The sequence below is a fragment of the Embiotoca jacksoni genome, unplaced genomic scaffold, assembly GCF_022577435.1.
Source record: "Embiotoca jacksoni isolate LCO1_2020_lvr unplaced genomic scaffold, fEmbJac1.0.p SCAF_12, whole genome shotgun sequence".
NCBI lineage: Eukaryota > Metazoa > Chordata > Actinopteri > Embiotocidae > Embiotoca > Embiotoca jacksoni.
In genome coordinates this window covers 17,216,622-17,227,640 of record NW_027185252.1, presented here as the reverse complement: position 1 = coordinate 17,227,640, position 11,019 = coordinate 17,216,622, and the positions used below count along the sequence as shown (strand labels likewise).

The 11,019-nt window shown below is 41.2% G+C and overlaps 1 protein-coding gene across 1 annotated transcript; it reads right to left on the bottom strand.

The window, feature by feature from the left end:
• Positions 1-2,020: 2,020 nt before the first annotated feature.
• On the bottom strand, positions 2,021-7,852 carry LOC138195067 (protein SPMIP7). The gene is made up of 7 exons (XM_069144128.1): positions 7,694-7,852; positions 7,126-7,278; positions 5,988-6,080; positions 5,876-5,917; positions 5,300-5,407; positions 4,873-4,971; positions 2,021-2,171 (listed from the first exon to the last, which is right to left on the bottom strand). The coding sequence occupies exons 1-7, from the start codon at positions 7,801-7,803 to the stop codon at positions 2,021-2,023; spliced, it is 756 nt and encodes a 251-aa protein (XP_069000229.1). The 5' UTR covers positions 7,804-7,852.
• Between the last annotated feature and the right edge of the window lie 3,167 nt (positions 7,853-11,019).

Below are 11,019 nucleotides of genomic sequence, written 5' to 3'. Positions count from 1 at the left end.
TTTTTTTTTTAAATCTTAGAATAAGCCCTTCATATCTGCATATGATACTTCCTCCGAGTCGCCATGTTGCCTCCGTTATGTTTCTACAGTAGCCCAGAAGGGACAAACCAAGCACTGGCTCTAGAGAGGACCTGTCACAGGTTTTATTTTAGTTCTTTGTCCACCGTATATTCTCTCACATGTTTGGAAGAGGAGGGTAAGGTGTTCAGTTGGTTGCAGTCTATAAACCCACCATTAAATGCCACTAAATCCTGCACACTGATCCTTTAAAGTCAAGTTCGTCGAGCACATGAATTGGTGGTTGGTGGACGTCAATCACTAACAGAGCTGTTGGCTGATATGAAGCCAAGAGGAAGGGTGCTTTCTCGAGATTCATTACAGTACAGTGCAGAGGAAATGATAAATCTGAACAAATGTACAGTACACAGTACGTTGGTGTGATTAAAAACTCAGAAGTGAAAGATGGAATTCAACATGTTGGCAGAGACACATTATGGTAATACGATCCCCTAGTATAACAGACTGCAATCCATTATTACATTAGTTACTAAACCCAGTAAGGCTCTATTAGGTTAACAATAAAGCTACTTGAGGAGTCAACGTCTGCTCTGTCTGATGAGCAGTTTGATGGAGGGTTAATAATAGTTGTTTCTGTCTGTGTTCAGTGGAGAAAGGGACATAATGTGGGACATGTTAGACTGGAGCAGCAGCTTGAGTTGTGGAACGGCGGTTAACATCCAAATTTGTTGGAGTTGGAGGTTTGTGTGAATTAAGGCTGTTACAATATCAGATTTTCACTACATAATTAGCATGACCAAAAAAAACCTATTGCAGTTATAGATGACACCACTGATGCAGCTTGGCTCTACAGCAAGATCGAAGTAACAACTTACTTTTGCTAACAAGTGAAGTAATGTTATTACTTCTTCTCTGAGTACTGTGCAACTGTAACAGATTTCACCTTTATGAGGGTTTTTATGAGGAGTGTTATAGAGCCGGAGACAACAGGAGTCTTCTGTGGCTCGAAGGAACTTCGCAAAGTGTAAAAAATAGTCTTCATGGTGTTTAATGAAAGTTGCTACCAAACATCATTGTGGGAAATGAAGGATCCATCCACTCCTTTTTGGAGTTTGGTCCATACAAGATATCAAAAACATTTAAACATTCCTTTTTTTAAATCTATCTCTTGAATCCTCAAACTTAACAGAAGTACAAGACTAAGATACTACAGTGCCTCGAATAATGGCAGTGAATGAAAAATAATTCAGATGGGTGCTTTACCAAATCTTCACTGCTCACAAAAGCAGCAGTTTGTTCAAGTACAAAACATTGTGAAATATAAATCTAAACAAACTATAGATGAAGAGAAACAGGAAAAGTAGCTCATCCCTATTTCCTGTATAAGCGTGAAGCTGCACAAACCACAGACATAAAGCCAAAGCTGGCAGATATCTCATAATCATGTTTGCATTACATTCATATACAGAAAACTAACACCTCTAAACGCTGCGTGTGGTGCAGACTGCACACTGTATTTAATGTGTAATACTTCCTGAGCAAATGAGCTACAATATCAAAATGTTTTATAGTTTTTATACTGTTAAATATGAAACATTAGAGCAGAGAATCCTTACTTCCCTTCTGTATTTTCTCCTTTTGTCCCTCTCTTTGTCCTTCATGACAGGAACAGTGTGTGGGCTGACACGCACACACACGCACGCACGCACGCACGCACGCACACACACACACACACACACACACACACGCACGCACGCACGCACGCACGCGCACACAGTAAATGAGTGAGTGAGCGAGAGAGCAAATGTTTAAGAGGACAATGCAAAAGCTCACTACCCAGAGTTAGAAAACCACTCATCTAAATCAGGGAAATTATGATAATGGGGGATCTCATTATTCTCCAACTCTCTCCGAATCAGTCACTGACATCACATCATTATAGACGTATTCATATAAACAGATTGGATGGCATAAATAGGAAGCTGGCACCTTCAAAACTTTCTCATCTGCTTTGTCTAATGTCTCTCCGTGTGTTGATGTGTGAGGCAGGAAGCACAGGTCTCAGGAAGGGGTTGTGGGGGGACGTAGGGGTCACCATTCGGGACAGGGGCGCCATGTGACCAAACGCAGAACTCCCCGATTCTTCGATTGCCCTGTGAGAATTAATTAATCATGAATTAGTCATTAATTTACACATCATTTTAGATTTAAGAACCAAACTCTAATCTTCATAGTGAAACACCAAATAACTAAGACTGCTACAGACTGACACATAAAAAAATACCCATAGCCACTTGTGTAATGACTGAGCTCTGGCAAGAAAAAAAATCCCGGCGACGTCTGACCGTTGCACCAGACAGTTAATCAATCCAAGTGCTTGTCTTTTTTCTGGTTTGGGGAAAAAAATATGGGAGGCCAGCCTAATCAGCAGAGGAAACAGATCTCAGGGGGCGTCGGGCACCAGGAAAATGGATCTGGGTTGTGAAAAACCACCATTACCACGAGCTGCTCTGGATTCAGCCATCTGGAGATGCTTGCTCCAAAAGCCGGTAAAGTTTGCTAAACTGGGGCCCAACTAGGAAACAGGTTTACGCCTCCCTAACAGACAGCCAACACTCCCAGAGGGCAGCCATGTTTGCTCTACACAGTGAGATATGTGAAAGAACTTGTCATTGTTGTACTGACTGTTGAAACACTTTTAGACTTGTTTTTCGGAAAGGAATCATTTTTCGTTGCTTTTCAGTAGCAGTTCCTCAGAAACAATATTCAGTCCCTTCAGCAGATTTTTTTTGTGATTGTTGAAATAAAAAATGCTGGATTTTGCATCGCCTTTCTTCAAAAATAGTGATGCAGTCTGTGGCGTTTTATGTGCCTTTTTTTTTTCTCTCTTTTTTTTTTTTTAAGCAAAATGGCAGGAATTGGTGAAAATTGAAAGCGGAAGAAAGGAAATTATGATTTTTTTTTTTATACACCTAATAAAGACAGTCACATGTAACCACTTTCAGTAATAATAAGAATACCACACATGACAAATAGGTGGAAACATTTTAATTCAAATTTTTTTATTTTATTTTTTTAATTCAAAGATAGATGGGCTTAAACTTAATACAAAATTTTAAATGAAAAAAAAGAGTCTTAAAACTGACATAGCTTTACAAACTGTGGCAGTGATATAAAACATATAGGTCACACCCGCTAAGAAATAGTGTTTTAAATGCTTTTATAATAATTTGTGTGGATGAGTGGATGACCACATGTAAATTTGGTAGCCTAATTCCCACACTAAGATCACATTCCCCATAAACCCTTTCACTTCAAGTTTTGTCCTTTTTCCAGTCAGCCACTATGTGGTTTATTTTGATGGGGAGAGGAAAGGAGGAAGAGCTGACTGTAAATGAGGAGTTATTTGTGTTGGCAGAAAAAAGTTGTATTTAGAAAGGCTCACTTTGTTTCGTAATGCCTTCAGCATAGCTTCTATAAAGTATATTTATTGCAGAAAAACTGCAGTAATTTAAAAAAAATTGTAAGCTCCTGCAAATGTCGTGGAGGTTGGACGAATCTGTATGAATCATTGTTTGAGAAACTCAGTGTTTTAGGAGGAGGGGAAATAATTTTGGCCTCAAATGAACCTTCTTGACATTTTCTTATCAATTTTTTAAGTCTTTGTATTTCCTGTCTGTCTCTCTTCAGGAATGTCATCCATTGTTTTGTTTTTTAATCTCTTTTTGAACATTTCCAATTACTGCAGCCTTTTCCAACTGACCATTGACTTGTATCTCACCAGCCAACTCATGCAAAAAGGAGGTATAGTTAGCTGATGCAAATACCTACAAAGCTTTAAAGCAATGCCACTTAAATACGTAATAGCACAACGAAGAAAAGATCAAATAAAGAACATTAAAAAACAATAATTATTCATTATGTCTAATCATGCTTTGACACTGTATTTCTCTTATTTGCCCATTTACCAATGACAATGAACACTGCAAATTTTTCTAATTTTCAGTATAATTCCCAGATAGACCACATTTTTTTTCTATGACAGAATTCCTTATTTATTTATGCCTGCGGTGTACCCAGATCCTTATTTATGTGACTTGTATCAACATCATTTGTCTGAAATGTCTTTCTTGTCAAGGAAAAACTGTATAGGGCTGATCTCATTGTAAATCTTTGTGAGGAATTGTCTTTGCATTGTTCAGTCAAGAGTCAAAGAAGTAGGATTCACAGCCTTCATGTCTGATATCAGACACCTTCCCCATGTTGAGCAGAGAATGTAAAGCAGGTTGTACTCTTAGAAAAAGGACTACTTAGCTTCTTTTCTTTAAAAAGTCAAATAGAGTAAATATGATTGATATTCTTGTTAAAATAACTAGTCAACATTTAAATTATTGGTTTGCTCAGACAGGTTTACCGTTATTTCTGAGTTCATTTTTCTAATCTGAGAACATCTGTTTGGTGAAGTCAGATGTAACCTGATGTCAATGGAGTGCATTAGATTGCCCTCCAGTGGACATTTGTTACAATTGTTCTATGTCTAAAACTCATTTTAATATTTTTTTTATTTTGGATATAGGAGGCCTGGTGGGAGAAAGAAAGCTCAGTGTGTTACAGTTGATAAAAGAAAATACTTTTCAAAACATAAAATAAAAAAAAGTAAGTTTGAGGACAATTCCATTTTCTGTGTAGGTTGACAGATTTTTCTAGATGATGAGATAAAAACATATATTCTGTTCTATAAAATAAAATTGCAAAAATAAGATTATTTTGTTCTGACTCTTTGAATGTCAAAATAATGATTGAGCAAACACTTTAAAATGGCTTCATACAAACTGAAGCCGAGTTAAGACTCACCCAGAGGAGCCTGCAGGACGGGACCCCGCGACACAGACTGCAGCAGCAGCAACAGAGTTATAGGCTGCCTTGCCAGTGTAGCCGGGGATGGTGCTTCGGCTGGCACAGAAAAATAAGTTTACAAAATATATATATCAGAATCTGTTACAGGAGGCTGACTATCCCACCGTGAGAGGAATTTCAAAGATACCCACTCTTTCAGAATCTGTGACTGAGTGTATTAAAAAAATAGCTTACGGGTAAAATAAATTTCTTGCTGAAGAAAGAAAGCCCCGGAGGAACCGCAGTGAATGCACAGTGTGTGTGTGTGTGTGTGTGTGTGTGTGTGTGTGTGTGTGTGTGTGTGTGTGTGTGTGTGTGTGTGTGTGTGTGTGTGTGTGTGTGTGTGTGTGTGTGTGTGTGTGTGTGTGATAGAGGTGTATGTCACCGTGCTGTTGGTGTGTATGAAGGCACGATGCTCCTCTTCAGGGTCAGAGGGTCAAAGTCTTCATCCCGGTTGTCAATGTTATCCATGTTTTCTGAGCCAATCGTCCCGCTGCAAATACACGAGAAGCCACACACGCAGCGGGTCAAAGGTCAGCTCTCAGAGAACAGGCTTGGGAACTGGTTTCATGAAGTCATGCTGATACACACAGTACTGGTCAAAAGGTTTAGGCGCTGAAGAACGCATTCAAAAATAAGAATAATTTGTCAATTATCTTCGTACAACGCTCAGCAAACAGAACTTTCCACAGTTCCTCTGTGGATTTAAGATGTCTCACTGTCTTCTGTGTCTTCACGATGTCCCACACTGACTCCATGATGTTGAGATTAACGCTCTGTGGGGGCCGTACTACAGTATGTGTTGCTAGACTCTTTCATCCTATCTTTGAAGATGGTTCTTTATGACTCTGGTTGAATGTCTGAGATCATCGTCATGCAGCAAAATAAACATGGGACTGACTAAACATCCAAAGTGCCTGAAACATTTGCACAGAACTACATGCAAGACATCTGTACTCACGTGTACAAAGGGATTTGACCGGATCTCGGACATCCACTGCAGCTGAAAAAAACAACCAAGTTGCTTTAAACTCCAGGACAAGTCGAGTTTTCACTGATTGCTTAAAACTTACAATGATATGGGCTTCTTGGCATCGTTCCTTGATCGAAGCTGTCGTCTGTTCCACTCAACTCCCACAGACTTGGAGAGGACAGTAACAACAGGTCTTTAAGCAGAATTTATCACCTACAACATAAACACAGTCTTTGGTGGATGTGTGACAATGTTAATGTTGGAAAACTATAAACTCAAAAACCTCAATCACTGATGAGAGTGGCATTCAGTGTTTCATCATCTGAAATCTTAACCCCGTTGTTTGAAGACATCAAAGGACAAGTGTTGTAACAGTCTTCCTGTTTGTAACTAATCCCATTAACAGACAAAAAACAACAAAGTGTACCTGTTGGGACATCCAGCTGTGGATTAATACACGTTTTGTGAGTAACAGCATCAGGTTGGTGCATGTGGGATTGACTCATAATAAACTAAAGTGCACATGTTCATTGTACTGAAGGAACATGTCACCCAGTACAAAAGGCTAACTGGTGAATTTCTGACAGGACAAGGGAGGCAAGCGTGACGTTTCCAGGTGGAGAGCTTCTCAAACTGGATCAATACGGTGAAAAAAAACACAGAGAGAGAAAGAGAGAGAGTGTGAGGGATTTGTGCAGTGTCACGGCTGAGTGGGCAGATTAGCCCAGTGTGGTTCTGTGAGGTGCCGGCTGAGTTCTGAAGCTCCACTTGCTGATTTACTGTTTCTGTGGATGCATCTTCAAACATCATTTTAACGTTGAGTCACTGACGACGGTTGCTGACTGACTGAAAAACATAAAAATGACAAGAACAGGAGCTGAAATCCCCAAAATTGAGGCTTCAAAATAATCATAAATTGTAACTAGTGCTGGTCGTGACTGCAAAAGCAGCAACAGTGACAGTCCCAGAGGAGGACCACAGTGGATTCAGGACCACAGCTGATCATCAGCAGTCCATGTGATGGCTAAAGACAACAGGGACAAGATAACCGAGGTTTGGTCAGCAGGATGAGGCCGTCTGGCTCAGCTGGTGTTTTTTAACAGAAATCATCTGAAATCAGAACCAACACTAATTTCCTTCAGTCAGTTGTGGGAACAGGTATAAACCTCCTGGAGCCGACAGCTGGTGAAATGACAACAACTGAGCTCCAGCCTTGGCAGTGTTTAGTCATTGTTTGCCTGCTATGGCTCACCTGCCACAGCTGAGCTCGGCTGTCGTAGCGCCTCGGTGAGGGACGTTCACGAACTGGGTCCGCTGATCTCTCCAGAGTCGTTTCTGGTGCCTTCAAGCGCCGGGGTAACTTCATATCCCAACCAACTTCCTCATAACTCCTGCAAACAAATGGGAAAATTCTGGCCATGAAACCGTGAGCCGAGGGCCTTCAGTGCAATTGATTAACTTGATTCCCGAAGATCATTTGCTCCCATTTGAAATCTTTAAAAGCCTCCTTCATTGTGCAAAGTATATTCTACAGCTTATTAACAGGGGAGCTGAATCTTACACGAGGCTTGAAGCAAAGTTGCACTTCATCAGCATGATTTCATTGAGCAGCAGTTAACACAACAAGAGGTTATATTGGTCCCTGATGACATCACTGGAGCGCAAAATCCAACCTATTCACTCCCAATAACCCTCAACTCAAAAATACGCTGCGTGTGGACTTTATATAACAGATCATGAGGGAGGTGAGCTTTGGTTAGCTTTAATACACTGAAAGGAAACAATTAAAGGTCACTGTGTACTGACCTCTGTGTTGCAGAAGTGTATCTGAAGCGGCGAACTGCTGGTGGGTCGTCTGTCCACAGCCTCAAATGAGAAGCGAAGGCATCCTTAAAAAAGAAAAAAGAAAAAATCATACTATGGAGGTATTATTTAGACAATGGTTTTATCTTTTGCCCACCTTATAAAAAAAAAAAAAGCAGATCAATATGTTTAAATCATTTGTTTTGATTTCCTTCTTACTTTATGTGTACTTTTTCAAGAAGAAGCTTATGCATGTTTACTCCATGAGTATGATTTTTGTAAGCAGCAAATTATTAAAAATCCATGTGCAAATGAAGCATCACTTAAAATCCCACATGGTTAAGTACCCCATTAACTTATAATATAAACAGCCTAATGCCTCTAACACCAGCCCAATGAGCTTTACAAATTACCTCTGGTACTTGCAGATCTGTAATGACTCCATATTTGATACAATCTGCACAAAATTATCTTAGCTCAAATTCATGCAGTGAATGTAAATGCATAGTGAGGTAGACTTATGCCATGCCAGCAGCTTTACAAGGCTGCAGGTTGGCAAACAGCCATGTTTTGAACTCAGTGGCTAACATGCTAAAAAGCCAAATAGCGTGTACGGTATATGTCCCCTTTGTTTACCACTAAATGCATTAACATGTTCGCATTTGCTACTAACAATTGTTGGCATGTTATCACTAAACACAGCACAGCTGAAGCTGATGGGAAGGCCATTTGTTTTGTAGGTATTTGGTTAAATAAAAAGTATCACATAATACTGCCGCGAGATAAAAACACAGGTTATCACAGAATTATTATTACAGTTCATCCTGTAGGGAACAATAATGTTTGAAATAAAATTTTATGGGAATCCATTCAACAGTTAGAGATCTTTTGGCCTGCAACCAACAGACTGAAATTACCATCTTTAAAGCCAATGCTGCTCGTGTGTCTAAAAGCACAAAACATCAGGATGTTGTCGAAATGACTAAAGAGAAACAAATCCAGATATACACTCTTAAGTCAAAACCTGAATGAATCAATCAGACAATTTGATGTTTTTATACATCAGCAAGCAGCAGCATGTTCACCACTCTCCTCCCACACTTCACACTGCTTAAATACAGGCATCAATCAAGCCTGCATCCACTAGACAACACTTAACTGAGTGCTGCAAAGCTTCTCCTTTTCCTCATTAATATATGTCAACGTAAGTATGATTACTTCAAGTAGCAGATTCTCAAACAAAAATAATAAAGCAAGATTATGTTCTCAAAGTGAACACCTGCCCACATAATAGTAGACTAATGAGAGGCTTTAAACACGTGTGCTGAAACCCAAAGGGAGATATGCTTCTATGAATTACTGTTGCATATTTAACATGTGCTCGTGCTATGATAGGGAAGTGATGAATTCGCCAGTGATGTGAGGAAGTGTAACAATAACTACTTTGTCTGGAAACCAAGCCAGCAGTATTGGTTCAACCAAAATATTTGCAGTGTTGATTTATAGACCTAATCTGCTTGAACTGAAGCAGATTAGGTCTATAAATCAATGAGTGTTTATGAACTCACATAGTTAAACAAGAAAAATGAATGAAATATTTAATGTGTGTTCAATTTCTCATTCCCTCAAAACAAGCAAACTGAGGACACCACAGTGCACTTCGGTAGGAAAACGGCTTAGTTGTCACCCACCTGTGGTCCAGCATGTTTATCAGGAAGACTGCCGGACGTCGTCCCTCCAGTTGGTGTCTTCACTGAGTCTGATTGAATCTTAACAGGATTAGTTGACCCTTAGGATGACACAACAACAATTTCATCTCTGAGACACCAGAAAACTGAACTATCCACAGCAGTAACTGCTCTGAAAGTCAAATTAGACTGGGAGGAGGCCCCGGGGCAGAAATCAGCCAAGGGTCCCTGCTGAAACAGTGGTACTGAGAGGAGACCTCTCATCTGACGTCACACTGAGCGTATTGCGTCACTTCCTGTCTACAAACATTGTGTTACTTCTCTCTGCTTTTTCAGCTTCTCTTCCTGAATTATACGTATCTTAACTCTCTCCACACTTCTTCTAATCTCAAGTTGAAACTCACGCTTGCTCTTCTTGAGCAATTCTACTGTTAAAACTTTGACCAACGTTCACTTAACTTGGTGTTTTGGTACTGCTAGCTCAGCAGTTAGCAATGGCGTCCCTCTCTCCCTCCACCTCTTCTTGTTTTTCCTGCTCGGTGTGTGACATGTTTAGTTACGACCCTGCCTCCCTTAATGATAATGCTACCTGTAATAAATGTAGTGTAGTTAGGGCTCTGGAGGCCAGGGTCACCGAATTAGAATCGCGGCTGTGCACCATGCTAAATAACCAGCCCAGGGCTGCAGGCTTAGTCAGCTGGTCCCCTGCAGCACCCGGACAGCCGGGCGGCCGGGTGGCAGTACGAAGGAGGCCTCGTCCCAAGAAGAAGCCCACGGTTCACCACCGACCCCTTCACGTCTCCAAACGATTTTCCCCACTCGGCAAAACACCCACTGAAAAACCAACCCTGGTTATCGGAGACTCTATTTAACGTGAAGTTAGTGAAACCAGCGGCCAGAGTCAGATGTCTTCCCGGGGACAGAGTCAGATGTCTTCCCGGGACCAGAGTCAGATGTCTTCCCGGGACCAGAGTCGGATGTCTTCCCGGGACCAGAGTCGGATGTCTTCCCGGGACCAGAGTCAGATGTCTTCCCGGGGACAGAGTCGGATGTCTTCCCGGGACCAGAGTCGGATGTCTTCCCGTGGACAGAGTCAGATGTCTTCCCGGGGACAGAGTCAGATGTCTTCCCGGGGACAGAGTCAGATGTCTTCCCGGGGACAGAGTCAGATGTCTTCCCGGGGCCAGAGTGGGCGAAATTGAATCAAACCTAAAACTGCTGGCTAAGACTAATCGTAAATACAGTCAGATTGTTATTAACGTCGGCAGTAACGACACCCGGTTACGCCAGTCGGAGGTCACTAAAGTTAATGTGGAATCGGTGTGCAACTTTAAAAAAACAATGTCGGTCTCCGTAGTTTTCTCTGGACCCCTTCCAAACCGGACCAGTGATGATATGTTTAGCCGTACGTCTTCACTTCACTGCTGGTTGTCAAGGTGGTGTCCCGCTAACAATGTGGGCTTCATTGACAATTGGAATAGTTTCTGGGGAAAACCTGGTCTGATCCGGAGAGACGGCATCCATCCTACTTTGGATGGTGCAGCTCTTCTTTCTAGAAATATGGCCATGTCTCTTAACAGCCCTAAAACCTGACATCCAGGGTTGAGGCCAGGACGCAGAGTTGCAGTCTTACATGCTCCT